General features: G+C 36.1%; 5 protein-coding genes across 5 annotated transcripts; 1 reads left to right on the top strand and 4 right to left on the bottom strand.

Annotated features, from left to right (window-relative positions):
* Positions 1–828: 828 nt before the first annotated feature.
* On the bottom strand, positions 829–2,292 carry LOC142529276 (beta-1,6-galactosyltransferase GALT29A-like). Its single transcript, XM_075634763.1, has one exon. The coding sequence runs from the start codon at positions 2,110–2,112 to the stop codon at positions 934–936; it is 1,179 nt and encodes a 392-aa protein (XP_075490878.1). The 5' UTR covers positions 2,113–2,292; the 3' UTR covers positions 829–933.
* Positions 2,293–5,075: 2,783 nt separating this feature from the next.
* On the bottom strand, positions 5,076–8,296 carry LOC142529797 (uncharacterized). Its single transcript, XM_075635439.1, has 5 exons — positions 7,967–8,296; positions 7,762–7,868; positions 6,582–7,077; positions 5,643–5,758; positions 5,076–5,525 (listed from the first exon to the last, which is right to left on the bottom strand). The coding sequence occupies exons 1-5, from the start codon at positions 8,213–8,215 to the stop codon at positions 5,327–5,329; spliced, it is 1,167 nt and encodes a 388-aa protein (XP_075491554.1). The 5' UTR covers positions 8,216–8,296; the 3' UTR covers positions 5,076–5,326.
* A 1,216-nt stretch (positions 8,297–9,512) lies between these two features.
* Positions 9,513–14,017, top strand: LOC142528738 (protein SUPPRESSOR OF K(+) TRANSPORT GROWTH DEFECT 1). The gene is made up of 8 exons (XM_075633873.1): positions 9,513–10,171; positions 10,339–10,444; positions 11,100–11,298; positions 12,179–12,247; positions 12,317–12,391; positions 12,487–12,585; positions 12,679–12,834; positions 13,624–14,017. Exons 1-8 carry the CDS (start codon positions 9,709–9,711, stop codon positions 13,747–13,749), a joined length of 1,293 nt encoding a protein of 430 aa, XP_075489988.1. The 5' UTR covers positions 9,513–9,708; the 3' UTR covers positions 13,750–14,017.
* Positions 14,018–15,389: 1,372 nt separating this feature from the next.
* Positions 15,390–18,986, bottom strand: LOC142529464 (uncharacterized). The gene is given in 7 exon segments (XM_075634998.1): positions 15,390–15,641; positions 15,790–16,041; positions 16,673–16,992; positions 16,994–17,395; positions 17,397–17,475; positions 17,981–18,059; positions 18,359–18,986. Coding segments are annotated over 7 exon segments (1,719 nt in total). The 5' UTR covers positions 18,783–18,986; the 3' UTR covers positions 15,390–15,478.
* Positions 18,987–19,513: 527 nt separating this feature from the next.
* On the bottom strand, positions 19,514–20,684 carry LOC142528553 (pentatricopeptide repeat-containing protein At2g27610-like). Its single transcript, XM_075633593.1, has 2 exons — positions 20,580–20,684; positions 19,514–19,834 (listed from the first exon to the last, which is right to left on the bottom strand). Exons 1-2 carry the CDS (start codon positions 20,682–20,684, stop codon positions 19,514–19,516), a joined length of 426 nt encoding a protein of 141 aa, XP_075489708.1.
* Between the last annotated feature and the right edge of the window lie 491 nt (positions 20,685–21,175).

Here is a 21,175-nt window from a genome sequence, read left to right as displayed (position 1 = left end):
GGCTTTCATTGTTCATTTGCACTTCCTTGCATCCTAAATATTTGTTTCAAGGAACAACTTTCTACCTTCCCTTTTTCTGCAAAATATTTTATATTTTGGCACATTTAGTTTTTTGAAAAACATTTCTTTTTAACCAAATCATTTTATTATTTGACTTCGTCGTATAATATTTATTTAGTGCCACCTCGTTATTTATCAACTTCGTATCAAAATCGATTTTCAAGAATAGAGCGTCCAAATTCTCTCAGGGGAGAACGAAATATTCTAAAAATTATGTATAGTTTCAAGCTTTTGAGTTAAAAACATATCTTGTCGTGTAATAAAGAAGCAGAGAGACACCTTTGATCTTTTGGTACAACAACCATAAGACCAATTTCACAGCAAAGTTATGAAATATTATTGTACTTTGAAACAAGATAAATTAGTACACTTAACTAAAATAAATCATCCAACTTCGATAATTATTCTACCTGATTATCGCCATTTCACTAACTATTTGCAAAAGATCTTACGGAAAAATCAACCCAGATTAAAATAAACAAAATTTTGTCCATACACTCCTCTACTTGAGTCCATAATTATTACATGCCAAAAACTATCGTTTAAGTACGCAATGTGTGCACGGAACCGTTAAATAACGTAACATCCTCACTATCAAAGTTTGTTAGTTTGAGGATACAATATTAAAACACCAAATACATGATTTCATTGATTTGATCTTCGTAAAGATTAATATTAACAATTCAAGAACATCGAAACAAGCGAAAAGGGCGGCTTCAGGCTTGTAAAATATATTTCTTTCATTTTCAACTTCTTCAGTTACAATGAAACAATATATATTATCGTTACAATTTTAGTTCTTTCCCCATGTTGTTGCACGAATAAGGGAACTGGCGTAATAAAAAAAAGTAAAGAAACTAATCCTACAAAATTTTAGTGATACATTTCAACAGAAGGAAACTTGAATTCATCGGACATGAAAGGAATAGCCTCTGGTCTTTTCATTAAATCCTCGTAAAAATCATATTCTGCATCGTAATCGTGTAGGGAAAGCTCGGCCTTCTGATTCGTATGGTAATGATGTCTAGCTGAATTAGATTTCCCAAACCCAAAAATACTAACCTTCTCACAAGTTCCCACAGCAAGCATGATCGCTTGCATACCCGAAGAGTAGTGGAATTCGAGTGCATCGTGAGCGGCCCCCCATTCACCACAATCCTTCCCGGTTGTCTCCACGAACCGTTTCAACGAGTAATACTTCACAATCCTAGCACACAACATATCAAATCTTGGATCAGTAACAACCAAAGGCGCCTTATGCGAAGCATTGCACACCGAGAAATCGAAAAAGTGAACCGGTTGACATATATACATAACTATAGGCACTCTCTCGCCGTAAGGATGGCAAAAACAATCTGCCCTTCTAGCACATGAATGTAATATGTTACTATTGATGAAAGATACACTCGTTTTCACCCCAACGTTACGCTCATAACCCACAGTTCTCGCGTTGTTTAGCCGAATAACAATCTCGTGACTATCGATCAGCTTACCATGATCACTTCTCAACAAAATCCCACTATTTCCCACCACAGCACAACTCTTGTATCTCTTTCTCGAACCCTTTGTTCCACTATACTCCTCGACAGCAACCTTAGCATAATTAGCAAAATCCAACATTGTATCCAAATGAAGCCTTCTATTACTCCACCAACCACTCAAATACTTCCTAAAAGTTAACCACAGACGATTAAACTCCGGAGAATGGAGTTCCGATGGAGTCCCTCTAAACGATTTATGCCTCAAATCAATATGGTACCTACCAAAAGACAGAAAAGACCTCTTTTGGCCACGGTTTCCGAAACTCCCATCCAACAAATCCTCAACCTCTTGTTTCACACGAGCCTCCCCACTTTCAATAGCAGCATATTTCAAAAGGGTTTCGTTAAAGACTGGTTTTTTAGGGATTCCAGCTGGTGAGATTTCATATTTCAGCTGAAAGGCACGGCCATTAAAGTGGAGCACTGCCCTGATGGTGAGAGTGGCGGCCACCACTATCAGCAGCAAAGTGATGTAATGAGACCGCACTCCGGTCTTGACTGAGCTGTACATTAATGGGTCGTTGAGAAACTACCAACGAAAAATCAATCTCAAATCTCTTTACAGATAATGTGCAAGAATTTGGAGGAAATAAGAAGGGTCTTGTTCTGATTCATGTTGAACAAGGATTTAAAGAAGAATAGAAACAAATGAGCATTGGATTTGGATACGAACTGTAAAATTTGGATTATTGAAAGTGAAACAACAAAGGGATCTGGTGCAAATGTATATTGGTGGAGTTGGATCCGAGGTCAATAGTGGCATTCAGAAACTACAACGAACATGAGAAAGATTAGAAATTAATTAAGCTACTAATTAATGTTTTTAGTCATTAATTACTGTGTTTTGGTGTGTGATTTTGAGTTTCCAACTGATTTCTTTTGGTACCATACTGAAGAATTAGGGGAAATTTGAATTTTAAAATACTTAATAATTGCAATTTATAGGTGTATTTAGGACAGCATTTGGAATCTACATACAATATTATTCATTCATCTTTCTGACCAGGTCAGATAAAGAAACAGAAACAACATCATCCGTTTTCTCAAAGTGCACCTTAACAAAGAAAATGATTATAATTAGGTCCCTAAGAAAAAGGATTATCAGGTAACATAAAAATTAACACCAACGGCATCGAAAGTGATATAGTATTTTAGTAGATCTAATGTAAAACTATCTTACAAATCTATTTCGTTAGACAAGTCGACCTGATTTGTGTCTGGAGTGAAAATTTATTCTCTTTACATAAAAAAATACTTTTACATGAATAGGATGCGATAGTAGATCCGTCTCACAAAATTGAGCTGCGAGACTGTCTCATAGTATTTTTGTGTTTATTTTTATGTCAAATATTACTTTTCACTCTAAGTATGAATCATGTCGACTTATTTCACGAATATTGTGAAATCGTCTCTGGAGATACTCCCCTTATCTTCATAGGGTGGTTGCCGGCTAAGCCTATAAGTGTGGTTGCTTGTGTATTAAAATTACAAAAAATTAATATGCTTATGTCTCACAAGTTAATTTTGTGAAACTGGTCTCTAATCCGACCCGATCCATGAAAAATTATTATTTTTATATCAAAATTATTACTTTTCATAAGTATAGACTGAGTCGATACATCTCGAAATATAAATTCATGAAATATCTCGCATAAGACTTACTAATCTAATTAATGTGTACATCACCACCGTTAATTGTATTCTCATGGTGTATTGATATTTGATAAGACTCATTGTGCATATTTACAATTATTTGACGTATATGTTAAATATTGTGATGTTTTGAAGGGAAAATATAGCCTGGTAGGCGGCTGTCGATTAAAATTTATTATATTTGAGATCGAACGTGTGTGGAATTTGAAAAAAAATAAATAAATTAAATAAGCTTTCTGTGTGGGGCGATGGAAGGCTGATGTTTTTCAGACATGCACCAACCTAGAAAGTTAACCTAATTTGTTTTGTTTTGTTTTTTATTTTGTTATCTTCTGAAATTCCTACCTTGAAAGGAGGAATCTTTCTAAATGCTTCACACTTCACATTTGATAAACTCAAACCGAACCGAGGTGGAAATATTTGGTGAAGGCTTTGGAACAATAATATTCTCATTTGACCCTTACAAAAATAAATAAATTCCTAGTACATTTTCCCAGCTTACATTTGATTATCTTTATGAACGTTGACATCTAAAAACTTATATTCACATTCCCATTTTTTTTAATGCTTGATATGGGAGATATTATGCTCCACCAGATGTGATTTACACCTTCAACCGGTGTATCGTCTATTATTTATTGAGAATGAGACCCACACAACAGATGTTTCATTGGACGAAACTCACCCGATGTAACATATAGTATCTCCCTGCTTTACATGATACCTGTCAGATTACGACTGGCCAATCAAATTCAGTAAAGAAAGATTTGCCTAACGATAGGCAACTTTTCATAGCCGTATTTGAAAACTCGACCGATGGATGCAAAAGAGAAATCAAAATGAACTTTTGAAAGTACCAACGATGACGATCTTTGAGTTTGAGCGAGGCATTTGAATAGTATCATAGCAAACAAAGGTGTACATTGGATTGGAAGTTTTGGCTGAGTGGAAATTTGTCCCAATTGAAACTAATCGCTGAAGTAGGTCCGATAATGTATCACACAACATCATTTACGTCTGCTACATTATTTCGGAAGCGTCAACATTTCCCACAGCAACTCCAATGTCGAGAAGAGTCGGGCAAAATTTAAAATACAGAAAAGGGTTGCACGTGAAAATTTAATCCATATTGTTTGAGAAGGAACGTTTGGCATCCTTCACCCCGAGGCTCGATCTACCATGTGTTCCAGTCTCACCAATTGCAAGAATTTTGGTATCTTAATGTCATCCAAGTGCATGGGTTGAGACTGGAACCAAAATGATACATGAGAGGACCACTCCACTACTCTTTCAAGTGTTCAGCATTAATCCCACCATGTGCTCAATGGAGCCAAACTCAAATACATAAGCCAACGTTTTCCAAATATCATGCGCATTCATTTCTTGCAAAGTCAGGCTACAGCAAATCACAATTATTTCCCTTGAGAAACAACTCGAGATAATAATGCTAAATCGGTCATCACTACAAAACAAGCCATAAAAAATACATCTTCAAGCTTGAGTCTTAACACAGCTAGCACACACGTTAAAAGTGTAAGAAAGGATGTCGCGTCTGAGTGTTCAGTAAGGGAACATGATTTCAAGAGTGTTGTTTGGTGGTGATCACACGAAGTATAACACAGCACAATTTATGTCCAAGTTACAGAATCAAATCTGCACAACAGCCATCAATTAGTGTAAGTAACATAATAAATCTTTTAGCCTTTTAGCAACCAATACACCGTAACTGATTAGTATGGTTAGTCAGAGGAACTAAGTTTTCTTGATTACCTAGTTTCTACCCGACTCTACCCCTAAATATCCTGTACACGTACATTCATCTGAGCAAATCAAGTCTTGAAAAAACAAGGAAATCGTGTTACCAGCTTTCTTTAGTTCAACACTGAAAGAACATCAATATAAGGTGTCACGTGATGAAACTATGCCATAACTAACCAGTACATAAGGTAAACACCCCGGTCTATTAATCCAAAAGGAAATAAAATTCGGTGTCTAACAATCTTCAATTAAATTTTCTTTGATGACCAAGACGACGGGAATTGCCTGATTTTTGTGCAGGATTTCAGAAGTAACTATGCAACACCCACAATATACGCATTCCATGCATCTTGTTGTTTGAAACTTGTAGCCTCATCATACTTTACATCTCTTCCAACGGAGAAGCCATCTGTGCATCTAATTTGTTCACTGTCGGGCATACTGCGAATCCATACGTGAACGGCACGAAACCCAGCCTCTTCCAAACAATCCTTCACTTCAGGCAAGGACCATCTAGAAAACATCGTGATTAAATTATGCATGTTTTGTCAAGAAAGTGACGATAAAAAAAGGCATTGAAGATTTATAAGAAAATTTATACAACAGGTGGACAAGGACGGTCGAGCTTACAGTCTCCAGCTATAGCTAAAAGCATGCCGCAGCTTTTTCTGCTTTTGGAGATGGAAATGGAGACTGATTCTTGTTTTTCTCTGAATGATGTCAAATTCAGCTTGCTCCCAAACATACTGCAAAAATATTGATAGCATCAACAATCATTACGGAATGGTGATGAAATGCTGTAAAATATTATAGGATTCAGAACTTGAAATCGTCTGTTTGTCGATAATATTTATGTGAAGTGGTAAAGTGCAGCAAGATTCAAGAATGCTATAATTAAAAAAAACAGCACATACACGAGTAATTGGTGAGTCTTTAAACAACAAATCCTGGTTTCCCACTGGGCTAAAACACAAAAAAGTTGATGCTTCAAAATCCAACTACTCCACTACAAAACCACACGATAATAGGTTTTACCGTGGTAAGTGTTTTTTCAAGGTTTAAAATGAATTAAAATGCATTACATGGACACTTGAGAACTCAAATTTAAGGGAAAAGAGCTACAATCCAAAAATTTTAATCCTTTCGAGTAGATGGATTTCTTTTCAAAATTCCATCATTTGAATTTTGGATGCCTTTTGCTCTTCCTAAAATATCTTCTTGGGCATGCAAGTCATTAGGGAGTACTCATATCTTCTATTTACACGATGGATGATCGAATGAGAAGATATCTATGACAACAATCAAAACAAATTCCAATTAATTCAGTACCCCAACCACATATCGGTAGCTCATCGATTATTATTTTGTCTTCAGAGCTTAAAAAGATGCCAAAAGCAATGAAGTTTTCATGTTCTGATAATTCTACAGAGGGAAAGAATATTTTTGAATTTACGATAATAATTCTGATAACATTAAATATAATGTTGCAATAAATATCAAATAAAAGGAATATTCAGCCCATATGCAACGACGTGCCACTAAAATGTAGAACTTTGTAGCATAAGATACCGTAAAATTCGGAAATCTTCTCTGCAGCCTCAGTTCATTTTCTGATGAGGTACCTCCATATAAATCCATCACAAATATTCCACCTTTGTTACTCAGAGCATGAAGTGAATACTTGAAGTACAAAATCAGCTCTTTGCGGCTATGCAGACAGCAGCAACTATAGTTGAAAGCACACACTATATCTCTTGCTGGCAACAGAGTTTCTTTCATGAATTGAGTAGCCTCAGGCCTTCCCTCCGACAGAAAATTTTCGGTGCAGATCAATGAATCACTTTCATCACTTTTCGATCTAGTATTCTTGATAATCTCGTCGTGATCAAAGTTGATCAATTTTGAATCAAGAGGATGCAAAACGTTTCCATGAAACAGTGTTATCCTAGAGCAGATATCAGCCCCGATTCTATTAACATTGTTCTCCATGCACCAATTCAGCGCTTCGAGATCCAAATCTAATCCTACAGCAGTTCGCCTAGCGTCACCGTGAATCCATTCTACACTGTTCAATAAAAGTAAAAAGGGTACGTCCTTAATTAAGTATAACATTGCATTCATAAGCCATAAACAATACTCAAATATGGGCTGACAAAGCTTTGAAGGAATTAATACAAGTTTTTAAGAAGACGGTAACCTGTACTAACCTAAATTGATGATTGTGTTGTCTGCTTGCATGGAGATCAGACACGGAAATTAGTTTGTCAAATTATTTTTCACAAGATTGATTGGAGTAATTTCCTATTTTCCAATTACATTTTAGCTTCAATAAAAAAATTGTATCCTATCTTAACCAAAATAAAAGGGAAGCCAAGGAGTTCGTTTTGTCTTCCACAAAAGTTTCCATAAAAACTATAACCTTAAAGGAAATGCGGGACAATAAACGAAAAATGAAATCAAAGCCCTCTCCATTTATAGAATTGCATCAAACTGACCGATCAGGAAACATAACATGCTAGACGGACATTGAAGAAAGAAGCAAGTCATTGTATCAATCCGGATGACGAAACCAAACGACAGACTCGTTGTTTTCTTGGGATTAAATAAAGAATGCAATTTCCCACACAATAACAGAATGATAAAATAATAACCAACTACACGCATAGAGCAATTCGGAATTATAACAAGAAGGAATAAAAAGACTAAAAGAAAGAAAGAAAGAAAAAAAGGGGGCCAGTATGAGAAATACCTCAAAAGGGCAGTTCCACAGAAGTCTTCCTGGAGATGGAGGGGAACCCTTCCACCCACATACATCAGAAAGAACTTCTGCAAATAGCTTATGTCCCCTTTGGGTGACTGCATTTGCAAGAAATACATATAAAACAATTAGTCACATTCATATGCAATATTTCACTAAATAGAAACATAGATAAACACTAAACTAAGTTGCAGACCTGCACAGCTTGTTGATAAAGCAAGAATTTTGAAGGCGCGTCATCATTATTCGATGGGATTTCTTCGGTCTCCGTTTGTTCTTCTTGGGATTCTTGATCAGAATCGGAGAGAGTAGTTTTCTGAAGAGTTGAAGTCTGCGGGCTTAGTGGGCAGCCTTGGGTTTCTTCATCGTCGTCTTCATTAACAGTGTACGAGGTTCTTCTTCCCCTGCGGTGGTCGTGGCTTTGCTTCTTGCCGTGTTTCCCCATTTCCCGGCAGCCGCGGGAGAACGCAGCTGAGATGAGTAATTTAGGAAATTTTGGACCCAACCAGTGGAAATGACACGCAATCAAAGATTTTAACCAATTTCTTTAATAAAAAAATTTTGTTATTATTAATATTTAAATAAATCTTAATTATGCTTGTAAATGAATGAATTAACTTCTAAAATAAAGGCTATTTTTTAAGATTTCTTCATCAACAAATAAAACATGGATGTTGACTTCGTCTCAAGATATTTTTCAAAAGTTTTAAATTAGTTAATGGCTAATTCTTTTGTTTAAAGTTATTAGATAAATTTAGATTTTTTATTCCACGATTCGAAAAAAGACAATTAGTAACAGCAAAACGGAGGTAATGATTATATGTGTATCATAGAACAATCTTTTCTTTACTTAGTTACAAGATAATATTGATATTGTTTTGAGAAAATTAAAGCACGTGAAGAAAAAAAAATTAGAAGCACACATGTTATTTTCGAAATTATAAAATTATTTAATAAAAAGATGTGTAGGATGGTTTTATGATTTTAAATATAACATATAATTGAGTTTGGTAGATGTTATTCACATGGATAATGTTCTCATCTACTCAACACATGACACGTGTGTTGAGAGTGGTGAGTCATGTTCACTCATCCATATATCATGGTTGAATGTGTGATCATAATTTATTCATTCAATACATATATAATGTGTTAAGTGTATAAATATATCAAAGTAGGTCTCATGTGAGACGGTTTCACGAATCTTTATCTGTGAGATGAGTCAATCCTACCGATATTCACAATAAAAAGTACTCTTAGCATAAAAAGTAAGAGTAGGTCTCTTATGAGACGATCTCACGAATCTCTATCTGTGAGACGGGTCAACCCTACTGATATTCACAACAAAAAATAATACTGATATTCACAACAAAAAGTAATACTTTTAGCATAAAAAGTAATATTTTTTCATTGATGGCCCAAATAAGAGATTCCGTCCACAAAATATGATCCGTGAGACCGTCTCACACAAGTTTTTGCCAAAAAGTAATATTTTTTCATGGATAACCCAAATAAGATATCTGTCTCATAAAATACGAGTCGGGATACCGTTTCACACAAATTTTTGTTAATATATTATTTATACGAATAACATGAACACAATAGTACAAGTGCACGGTGAGAGTTGAATTTACATACAAATAAAACCAAGGGATCTAAACATGCATTATTTTATGGTCAACAACAATTGAGTCTCACGCGGCCCACAAAAGCGTGTCCCATTCCCGGTTCAAAAGCAGAATCGTGTCGATTTATCATCACTTTCTCTAGGATTCAACCCCCAAGCAAAAATTGAAATCAACCAATTGATCAAAAATATCAGCCCTCAAAGTATCGATTTTCTTCCGATCCGCCTATTCCCGCTCCTTCCGATCCACGAAATCGCGCAGGAGAGCGTAAAATCATACGTACATGTATCGATATTCCTGATCGGAGACGATGTATAGCAATTTCAAAGAACAAGCAATCGAGTATGTGCGGCAGGCAGTGGCGGAAGATAATGCCGGAAACTATGCCAAAGCCTTCCCTCTGTATATGAACGCTTTAGAGTATTTCAAAACCCATCTCAAGTACGAAAAGAATCCTAAAATCAAGGAAGCCATCACGCAGAAGTTTACCGAGTACTTGCGGCGGGCTGAGGAGATACGGGCCGTGCTCGACGAGGGCGGGTCGGGCCCGGCGTCGAACGGTGATGCTGCGGTGGCTACCCGGCCGAAAACCAAGAAAGATGGGAATGAGGGGGAGGATGGGGACAAGGAGAAGCTGCGAGCTGGGTTGACTTCTGCTATAATTAGGGAGAAGCCGAATGTTAAGTGGAATGATGTCGCGGGATTGGAGAGCGCGAAGCAGGCTTTACAGGAGGCAGTGATTCTTCCTGTGAAGTTCCCACAATTCTTTACTGGTATAATTTTATCCTTTGTGCACCTTTCTATTTTGTTTTTTGTTTTTCTTTCTTTACTGGTCATAGAGTTGATTTTTGAGCTAATTCGAAGAACTAAAGAAGTTTATCTGGTTAGCATATTATTTCATACTTGAGTTTTTACTGAAATTACTGTCCTGTGCTTTTAGGCAAGAGGCGTCCGTGGAGGGCTTTTCTTTTATATGGTCCACCTGGAACAGGAAAGTCATACTTGGCCAAGGCTGTTGCAACTGAAGCTGATTCAACCTTTTTCAGGTAACTTGTCTATCTTCAATGGCTCAAGAGTTTTGTAGATATGTATTTAATAATTTAATTCCGTCAGCTCTACTCTTGCATATGGTAAACTCTTTTAGATAAACCTACCATTGATCGATTAATCGCTCTTCCGGTATTATAATGTCAAAAGTGTCAATATATTTTCTGCCTGTTGGATATGTTTTCCCTGTAAAGGGATCTACTACTTCATTTTGCAGTTGCTTGATCTGATTCTTGTCTTGTTGTGTTTATTGATGTTCTAACTTTGAAAAATATGACACAAATTCATTTGACAAAACTATTATCTTATTTTTTTTATCTTTATCTGTTTGAAATCTCAAAATGTATTTAATTCCTTCAACTCTTCTATTGCATATGGTAAACTCTATAGATAAACCCACCATTTATTGATTGTGAGTTCTTCCACTCGTCTGATGTAAAAATGTTAATTTACTTTCTGCCTGTTGGATATCATTTCCTGAAAGGATCTACTGCTTCGTGTTTGTTTTGTTTGATATGTTTCTTGTATTGTTGTGTTTGTTGCTGTTCTAACTTTGAAGAATATGCCAACTGCTGAGTACATTTATACCACATTATTAACTATTGAGTACTTGGGCCTTAAAATTGGTGCATGCCAACTTCTGTTCTTTCCCAGTGTTTCTTCTTCAGACTTGGTTTCGAAATGGATGGGTGAAAGTGAGAAGCTTGTCTCGAACCTTTTCCAAATGGCTCGCGAAAGTTCTCCCTCTATCATATTCGTTGATGAAATAGATTCCTTGTGTGGCCAGCGTGGAGAAGGAAATGAGAGTGAAGCTTCAAGACGTATTAAAACAGAGTTGTTGGTGCAGATGCAGGTAATATTTGTGGCAAACAATGAGAGTCACATCTTAATTTCTCTGGCAACCTGAAAAAAAGATATACGCAGCAATTTCTTCTGTCTATTCTATCTACACTTATTGGAAGTTAGGCTTGAACTGCTAATTTGTTATTCCTTTTTATTCTATCCTCTTCCGATTCAAGTGAGTATGTCCGAATTAGCCAATTTGGGTTTCATAAATTGAAAGATTTCTTTATCTGTTCTATGCATTTGAAAGTTTTTATATGCCGTTGTTTGAGAGTTGCTGTGCAATTGGATATTCTTTCTTAGTTGGCCCTTTGCATTGGACGATGTTCATGCACACCAACATTTAATGGAACGTGAATTTTAAGACTTTTATCAATATGTTGTCTGCTGCGTTCAATATCACTTTTTGTGAATTGGGGATTTTGACCTGCTTTCCAACAGTAAACCAATTTGGTTTGTATGTTCACGCACATGATTTGGTTATACCTGCCAAAACTTGATTGAATGGTGTTAAAAATCACAAAAGAAGATAGAAGGCACTTTTGTAGTGGAATTTGCTTGTTATATTTGTCCTCGCTTATTTGGTCAAAGTTGTGTTTGTGATGATATCTGTGTCATTACAAATATAATCATATAGAAACGTTTTCTGTTTTAAAAAAAGAAAGAAAAAGATGATCCCCAACTTGGAGTGTAGTTTAATATTGCTTCATTAACTGTTGATTTGAAATCCTGGGATTGCCATTTATATTGAGGTACTGAAACAATTTGTTTTGCCATCCCTGGTCCTTGTTTGTTTTTTTAACCCTGGGGTTGGTGTCACTGATAATTCTTTTTGATGAAGAGAACTTGGATTCCTTACGATTTTATTCCTATCTAATGGCAATCATTAGGGTGTAGGCCACAATGATGATAAAGTTCTTGTTCTTGCTGCCACAAATACTCCTTATGCTCTTGACCAGGTAACATTTAGTGCTAAGTGAGTAGAATTTCTTTATCTAATAAATTTAGTCTAACTATGTATTTTGTAGGCTGTTAGGCGACGATTTGACAAGCGCATATATATACCTCTCCCAGATCTGAAAGCACGACAACACATGTTCAAAGTAGGGAATGTATCTCTTTTCATTTGTGCGGAGAAGGAATTGAATAAAAAATGCTATGTAAATTTCGTCTCATTTGTATTATTGCTGTTATGAAGGTGCATCTAGGAGATACTCCACATAACTTAACTGAAAGTGACTTTGAAGTCCTAGCTCGTAAAACCGAAGGCTTTTCTGGTTCAGATATTTCTGTTTGTGTAAGTGCAAATGGCTTTATCCACTGATTTTAATGATTGAATGGCTCATTTTGTCTCCTTCATACCTGTTGGCTTTTTCATGGCTATGAATAGGTTAAAGATGTTTTATTTGAGCCTGTACGTAAAACACAAGATGCTATGTTCTTCATCAAAGCTTCTAATGGTACCTGGATGCCATGTGGACCCAAGCAACCAGGTGCTGTCCAGATAACCATGCAGGAGCTTGCTGCACAAGGACTTGCTGCGAAGGTATTAATTTGGTCTTATGCAGATTCTTTATATTCTTGACTGCATACGAAGTTGATGTTTTTTTATCTGTGGAGTTTCTCTTTCTTTTTACCGTGCATTTCGTGCGAATGTGCTTTGTTAATTACTCTGCTCCGGGTAAATGTTTATCATGCATGAAACAAGCATTTAGCTCTTGTATGGTCACAAGGAGTTAGTTACTCTAGATTATGTATCTTGTGGAGTCAAATATATGTAACAGAAATAGGACATAGAAATCAATGGATGAGGTGAAAGTAGACAAGGGTGTGATTCTATTGGAGTTTATTGAGTATAAAATGATGCACAATTGAATATAAGAGAAACTACTGTCATGTTCATGGCTTTGGAGAGTTAAGGATGGCATGGAGAATGATTGTGCACTGAATTAACCGTCATGATACTGGTGAATGGGAATAAAAAAAAAATAGCTACATGATAAGCTCTTATTTTACCGGGGGCTGAGGTATCCCATAAACTTATAACGTATAGTATAACATGGTGGTAAACTTTTATACCTTGGTCTCAAGTAAATCCATAGCTTTTGTATTCAATGCTCAACATTAAAACCTGACTTAATTTTATTACAGGATAGAACAATAACTTATTTCTTGTGCATGCAAGGTAGTCGCTGTAGTGCCTCTACTGAGATTCTTGATTAGCACATGTCTCAACTGTGTAGAGATAAGCAACCAAGTGTGTCTTAATTCCGATTGATTCCTATGTAGTCATTAGCATCTAATTGCTTCGCGATTATGGTCCATGCCTTTGTAGATTATCCCTCCTCCCATTTCAAAAACAGACTTTGACAAGGTTCTAGCGAGACAAAGACCAACAGTTAGTAAATCTGATCTTGAAGTGCATGAACGATTCACAAAGGAGTTTGGTGAAGAAGGTTGATGAACTTGACGTGCTTACTATTCAAGATGGTGGTGTAATTCGTATGTTGTGTTTTTCAATGGGCTCTGTCATAAACCCCTTCAAGTGGGATGGAATTTGACACGCTATTGTTTCGTCAATGTTTGGCAGGAAATGAGCCGACACTTTACAAATTGCATGTAATTATTAGTGCACACTACATGAAAATGATATTCGGCACTTGTGTATTCCCGTGCAATTCTTATTGCATTGGAATTTTATGAAACACTTGCTTCATTAAGGCTTCTCATACCTCATCTGTTCACATTATACAGTAAAATTCATCATGTGTCGCATAGAAAAAACCAGGTTCCATGATGACATTCTAGTTTTACCCACAGTTTTCACCGGGATAAATCTTGGAGTGTAATGATGAAGGAATCGTTCCAGGGGAAAAAAACTATCCGATAATTTTTCAGTGAATATAAGTTTTAACGCACGAAATATGGAGTTGTACTCGTTTCTTGAGTGATATAATTTTGATCGACAACCTGTTTCTGACTCTTCCGTTGCTATGATTATAATTTTTTTTATACCTAAGTTTTAAACTAAAGTTAACCAACAACTAATTTTAATTTTAACTGTTAAAAAAATTGAGTTCTTTCTAAATGAGCTCATCTTATTTTCTCTATTCTTTATGATTTATAACATTAAAACATTTTTTGTATACCAAAAATAGTCATTTATGATTCATCTAACTCCATATAAAACCAGTAGAGGAGGTATCGTCTTCGGGTCATTGAGATGGACAGCTGGAATCCATGTGGTAAGGAGTTCGATTGGTCTCAACGTAGTATCCTTGTAAAAATCATTATATGCAGGAGTACATAAAAAATCATGGTACATGAATCAATTCATACCAAATTGAATAGATAAAACATCCAGTTAACCTAATTAATTCATGAGCAAATAGCCTCTAATCATTCATTTGTAGTTTGTTTTCTTGCAGCCTTAAACTTTAAAAATTGTACTTATGATGACAGGATCAAATCGATGGTCATTGCAATAAATACAACCTCGTGTTGTAAGAGTGAACAACAACTCAACCCATAATGTGTTGTACCTTCATTTTGTTACACCATCCATAAGATATTAATCTTAACTGCTCAAATTTGTTCGATCGAATGCTCCAGCTAGACTTTTGATTCAGTTTTTAGTGTTCGTTTGAATAGGTTGGATTATCCGAGGGGTTATTTATCCAGTTTATGTGATTTTTATGTGACTTATCGTTTGGGTTTTAGTGTTTTTGGAAGGATTCAGTACACAAGCTTCAATTTATTATCAACTACTGTTTTAGAGATCGTGAGATTCTCATGAGTCTCAGCCCCCATTCACTCAAAATGGGCAAAAAGGGAGGCAAAAAACGAAAGCACAAGAATGCAAACATTGAGGGTTGACGTACAATCGACTCATAACCAGTGATGGAGCCAAGTATAATATATTTTGCTCCCTCAACCTTCATTTTCTAGCTTCATCCCTGCTCAAAACCAGATCCATTTCTCGTAGTCATGAGTCGTGACAGATATTTTTGAAAAAAATATCTGGTACATTATAGTAACCAGATATTATTAGTGGAGGGGATGCTAAATGAACAATATATAATATAGATATTGAGATCACCATTACAATATTTGAATAGATTTCATCTAAAAAAGTGTTGCTCTCTCATTCTCAAATTGAGTTACTGTCACAATAACAGTATTACAATACATTACCTCTTCATGGATGACAATAAAACACCCTGCAGTGACTTGTATGATTGTGGATACCAACTGTTTGAAAGCTCCAAACCTCTAACCAATTCTTGTAGTTGAGATGAAAACATGTATACTTCTTCATCAGCTTCATTCTTGCCCCCCCATCCATCCACACCTCTGTGCATGAACACATTATCAATTTGATTACTTCATGATATACTTGTTTTTATCTCTTACATCTAACATATACATGCTTGGACCCTACAAATCGGAGATGGATTAATTACCTGAAAAAATGCAACATGTAAGAGGTGGATTAACTTACCTGGAATCAATTTCCATGCCATTACTACAGGTAGAGAACAGTACTTTGATAGTAGGGTACATCAACAGGTTAGCAACTGGTTCCCCGGGGTGCACACAGCATCCAATACAGCACCACGCATTTGGATTCAGGAGAGTTATTCGCAAAACTGGGGATTTAGTTTGTATGTCTCTAACAATAGTCAGGAATGATAATTCATCTTCTGCATTTTCCAGTAACTGGCGAGCAAACATCTTCTCCAGAGTGTAGTTCCTGTTAGCAGGTTAAGTTTTGCATTAATTACTTAGTGATAATTAACCTCAAGACAAGGGTTTTGGTAAAAAAAGGATTAAAAAGAAAAGGCAAAGGAAAGTCGATGGAACTACAATTACAAGGTTCAATAAAACTCTAATACTGTCACTGGTCACTTTTCTGTTTTCCATACATATATAAACTTTTCCCTCCAATTTGTGCAACCCTCAACCTCCATTTTCGCTCAGGATTACAATGTTGGTTGCTGAATTATCCTTCCATATGTCCCAATGACAGGTCTCCATCAACATCCTTAGAGGGTATAGAGCATGTTCATCGGGCAACATTATATAGGCAGGTAGGTCTACACAGAATCCAATTGTATCAAAGTCTGAATATGGCTGATCAAGATATTACACAGTAATTTAGACACCATACTTGGAAAGAGACCGCATTGTAACAACAGATCAAACAAGCACATAAGCTTTTTGGAGTGAACCATCACATATGATGTATGATAACTGATCAGCCATGCTGATCCAGGTGAAACAATAAAAAAATGAGGTTAATTTTGACGTGAAAGCCGAATATAAATTATAAGATGATGATGTGCATCCATAAAAGGAGTAAATTTTTAACCTTTGGTGCTCACCTGAATGTATCATGGAATCCACTTGAGAGCAAGCGAGTTGAAATGCAGCATTTGAACAATCGAATACCACCATCCAATGATACACGATCCTCAAAGCAAGGATATGATCCAACAAGAGATGAGCATCGAGGGCAACAGAAGTCGGTCCACTTTATGTTTTTCGAAAGGGAAGAAGATTTAACAATGAAACCATCCCCAAGAAAACCGTCAAGAAACACTTTCTGATTTTCAAGAAGTTCATCATATACTCCATCTAAAGAGGGACAACATCCTGTATCACAGCTACTTGTATGATATTTTACATCAGCAAAATGTCCATTCATCAGTGCTTCCTTTTCTTTGATCTGCAGTGCAGGCAGAGGTGCATGATAAACTATCCTTATTGGATACATTTCTAGAAGTCTTGTGTTTTGAGTTGGTCACGTCTATTTCCATGGAATGAAGAAAATTTGTGCTATCATCACTGTTTGAGGCCTCCACATTTTGATTCCCACATTTTGCATGTCCTTGCGTGCTAAACCCATTTATAAAAACTCTATCACAGCCACTATAACCTGTCGAATTTAGCTCAGGCTCACAATGCAGTCTGGCCATCTCATCAGAGAACCCGCATCCCAGAACATCATTTTTGCATAAAAGAACAGATGTCTCATTCAATAGGCATACACCAGCTGCGCAAGTATACGATTTTGCGTATTCTGTCACAAGTTTCTCACCTACACCTGCCAAATGAGCAACAACAAGACCCAAACCAATTGTCAGCAACATCTCGCCAGTTAATAGATGGCATTTCATCAAAGCATCTGTGAAATTACAGGTGTCAATTCAATCTGGACCAAAATCATCACAGTTAAATCGCATTACTTGAGAATGCAAAAATACAAGCTCAGCAATATATCAAGTTGAATTCATTTTTCATGACCTAAGGCCATCAATCTTGGTCTTTCATGTTCCTGTTTGGATCAAGATGAAGATAGTTCTCTAGGGTAGTGAAGAAATCTTGAATGTTTTGGAGCTTCTTTTTTTTTTTTTGAAAGGTATGTTTTGGATTTTTAAAAAATGTTTTCAAATTTTATAAAATATAAAATATTATTTTATAAGATAATCCTCAATTAGTTTAAGTAGATTGAGCTCCTGGAGCACTTAAAATCGACGCACTACCATCAATTTTTTAGGACAACAAATATGGTCGATTAACCTTAGAGGCCAATTACTTTATTGATTTGTGATGATATGGAATATCAAACTTGAAAATGAAGCATCTTGAAAACGAATTAATCAATACATCATATTTCAACGAAAGACTACCTGATGCCCTTTGTAAGCTTGGTCGAACAACTTCTGCAGTAGAAATGAACCTTCTCCAAACCCGATAACTTTTTCAAATCTGAAACAAAATAATCAAAAAAAAATATTCATAAAAGTTTTAAATATATATATAAATATATATATATATATATATATATATATAATAGTCTGGTGAAAGAGATAAATTTTCTTGTTCTTTCTCAACAAATCATTCCAGCACTTGGAATATTTGAGGCAAACCATTACAGACTACAATGTAAAAGAAAAGAAGACGAGCCGAGCCACTGGAACTAACCGAGTTATCAGAAACAAGATCAATAATCACAATATACACACACACACACACATATTGACGAACCAATTTTGGTAATTACTTGCCAGTATTCACAAAAAGCTCACGAGGTTCATCCGTGCTTTCCCCAGAATCAACGATTGTATCAAAATCAGAAACGAGTGGATGGTTCACGGGGAGCAACAAAACGAGCTTAACTTCGATGTGGTCTTCGAATGTCCTGAAATGGATAGGTGATTCCTGGTCAATCAAAACCCGAGGAACAGGAACGTGTACTGAGGTTCCCTTTTCTGCTTCTTGACTTTCGGAAAACGACATCTTTAGTAGATTTTGTTCGGTAAAAAGGTTGAATTTGAGATCTCTGCAATGAATGGAGGGTTTGGTGTTCGAATTAAACAGGAGTAAACGAAGCGTCGGGGAGTGCGACTGGGATTCCCACGTGAACCGCCAACCACTAGGGTTATCAGAGACAGCGGTCGGAGGTCCATCGGCCGACGAGGATGGTGGCATTTTCGTGTTCCCTACGGTGACTAAGATCGGCGCGGTGTTGTAGCCAAGTTTAAGGGCATCTCATTCTCTGGTATGACAACGGGGTATGATAGAACGGGTACCATATCCGAACCAACCAGTTTGGGTCGGTTTTGGTTAAGGTTAAATGGGTAATCGGTTTTGTATTCGGAAAGTATGAGTCGAATAACATGTTTTACAATATCCGACCCATTTAGGTTCTTTTATTATCTATAGTCTTATTTATTTGGGCATCAAACGGGCACGAACCAATCACTTCTGATTTTGTTTTTTATACGGAAATTTATGGTTTATATTATATATACATTTTAATTGATTCCAAAAAATCTTAATAACACTACAACTTCTTTATTTAATTCTCTTATATCCCTAATAATTATTTTCCTTATATCTCACCTCAAATGCAATCATTTTGTTTTTCAACAACTAAAATTTTAATATCTCAAAAAAATTTCATGGTTTTCTTCAAATGAAATACAGGACTGATAGATGTTATAATATGAGACACCGAGTCACGGGCGGAGCTATATGTTGCTCCGCCCAGGTGATAGCCCAGATGACATTTTTTTCGATATTTTTTATACATAAAATTTTGTCTTATTTTTCGATAGCCCGGGACTCTATTTGTCAATATTAGTTCAACCATTGTTTAAAAAATTTTAGCTCGGATAAAAATGAAAATCTGGCTCCGCCACTGCACCGAGTGCAAAATCTTATTGACAAAGAACTTTTGAAGTTTGAACCACTGGAAGAGAAGCCGAGTGTGAAGCAACAGCCAGTTTCTCACTGTGCTGAGAAAGGATGGCTTTTTTTTTGTTCCTTTCAATATCATGGAGAACATAATTTGTGTCTGGCTGAAATCCAGCATCCCTCAAACGAATGCTTAATTCTTCCAGCTTCATATAAATGACATCTGATAAAGGATGTGAAACATCACCAGCCATGAATGCATAGGTCTTGTTCTTCACTTCGATCCAGCTCAAACCTGTTTCCTTTTTAACTTGTCTATCATCCAACAATTTTTCACTTTCGCCCTGTCTCTCCAGTGACCAGATGCAGCAGATAAATTAGCAAGCAAGACATAAGCGGCTGACTCCTGGGGTTGACGTGAGATTAGCTTTATGGCGGCAAATTCACCTAGCTCTTAGTTTCGATGAACTCTACATGCAGCCAGAGGCGGAGCCACATTCTTGTTTGCCCGGGCTTTAGTCCGGGTGGGCCCAATTTTTTTTTAAATGAATATGTAAATTTTGTATAATTTTGGAATAATATGATATTAGTCCGGGTTGATCAATTTAAAATATTAAAAGATTTTAAAGTTTAAAATTCCAACCCGGACGAAACCATATTTCTGGCTCCGCCATGCAACAGTGTATGCCAAACAGTTGCACTTGAAGGAAAGAGCATTCTGTTGACAAGATGCATAGCTTTATCCAGCAACCCAGCTCGGCCATATCCATCGGTCCCATGCACGAATAGATCGATCTCCGTTGTTGGAGGGATGTGAAGTTTTTTTTATCATCATGTCAAAGAATATTTGACCTTCATGCACTAGGTCCTGTGTGATTACAGGCAGAAATAACACCAATAAACGTAATTTCATCCATTTCCAAGTTTCTGCTTTGCATTTCCTCAAATACCTTTAATGTTTTCCCCATAACCATGTTGTAATTAAGTATCCTGAGATTATCGAGTTACAAGAGACTAGTCTTTTTCGTGCTGCCTCTTGAAGACTTCGTTAGCACTCTCAATATCTCCCCTTTTTGCATAGATGATTACCAGGGCACCACTGACAATCACAGCATTATTACAGCAAAATTTTCGTTGAGCTTGAATGAAACTGTTCCCCTTGTCGTGGAGCTGCTCTGGGCATAGCACATGCATTGATTATGCTAGAGAAGGTAACCCGGACATAACACGATCTTGTAATAATTTTATTGTTCGAAAAGTGATTTGAATAACAGAATCTTGTAATAATTCTAATGTTCGAAAAGTGATTTGAATAAACAAAGTTAAAATATAAAAAGTGAAAAAAAATTATAATTTACAGATGAAATTTTTTACATATAAATCATTCTTTATTATAAGTTGAATATCGACTGTTTTATAAATACTTGACATTATATTTTTAAGAAATCGGAAAAAACTCACCCAACAAAGTTTCTTAAGCATAATAATAACCAAGTTTAATATTTTCTCTCTTGAACAATTCAAACAAAAAAAAGAACATTCCTGCTTTATTTTTCTGAATTTGCATATCATTTGTACTTATTTGTCTGGACAATTTGTGATCATAATTTACTTGGGTTTGGGCAATGACACTATTTTTTAAAAAACAATTATTTAGCAAGTTTCTCTATACTTGTATACATTGA

Source organism: Primulina tabacum, chromosome 16 (assembly GCF_025594145.1).
Source record: "Primulina tabacum isolate GXHZ01 chromosome 16, ASM2559414v2, whole genome shotgun sequence".
Classification (NCBI taxonomy): domain Eukaryota; kingdom Viridiplantae; phylum Streptophyta; class Magnoliopsida; order Lamiales; family Gesneriaceae; genus Primulina; species Primulina tabacum.
Note: the sequence above shows the minus strand (reverse complement) of the source record. Positions and strands in the feature narration are given on the sequence as shown.

Coding starts and splice junctions, on each gene's coding strand:
- LOC142528553 (XM_075633593.1), bottom strand. CDS start 20,684: ATGCATGTGCTATGCCCAGAGCAGCTCCACGACAAGGGGAACAGTTTC. Junction 19,835..20,579: donor TGATTGTCAGTGGTGCCCTG/GTAATCATCTAT, acceptor CTGGAGAGACAG/GGCGAAAGTGAAAAATTGTT.
- LOC142528738 (XM_075633873.1), top strand. CDS start 9,709: ATGTATAGCAATTTCAAAGAACAAGCAATCGAGTATGTGCGGCAGGCA. Junction 12,248..12,316: donor CTCCTTATGCTCTTGACCAG/GTAACATTTAGT, acceptor TGTATTTTGTAG/GCTGTTAGGCGACGATTTGA. Junction 12,392..12,486: donor CACGACAACACATGTTCAAA/GTAGGGAATGTA, acceptor GCTGTTATGAAG/GTGCATCTAGGAGATACTCC.
- LOC142529276 (XM_075634763.1), bottom strand. CDS start 2,112: ATGTACAGCTCAGTCAAGACCGGAGTGCGGTCTCATTACATCACTTTG.
- LOC142529797 (XM_075635439.1), bottom strand. CDS start 8,215: ATGGGGAAACACGGCAAGAAGCAAAGCCACGACCACCGCAGGGGAAGA. Junction 5,759..6,581: donor GAAGATTTCCGAATTTTACG/GTATCTTATGCT, acceptor ATATTTTTGCAG/TATGTTTGGGAGCAAGCTGA. Junction 5,526..5,642: donor TTTAGCTATAGCTGGAGACT/GTAAGCTCGACC, acceptor GATGTTTTCTAG/ATGGTCCTTGCCTGAAGTGA.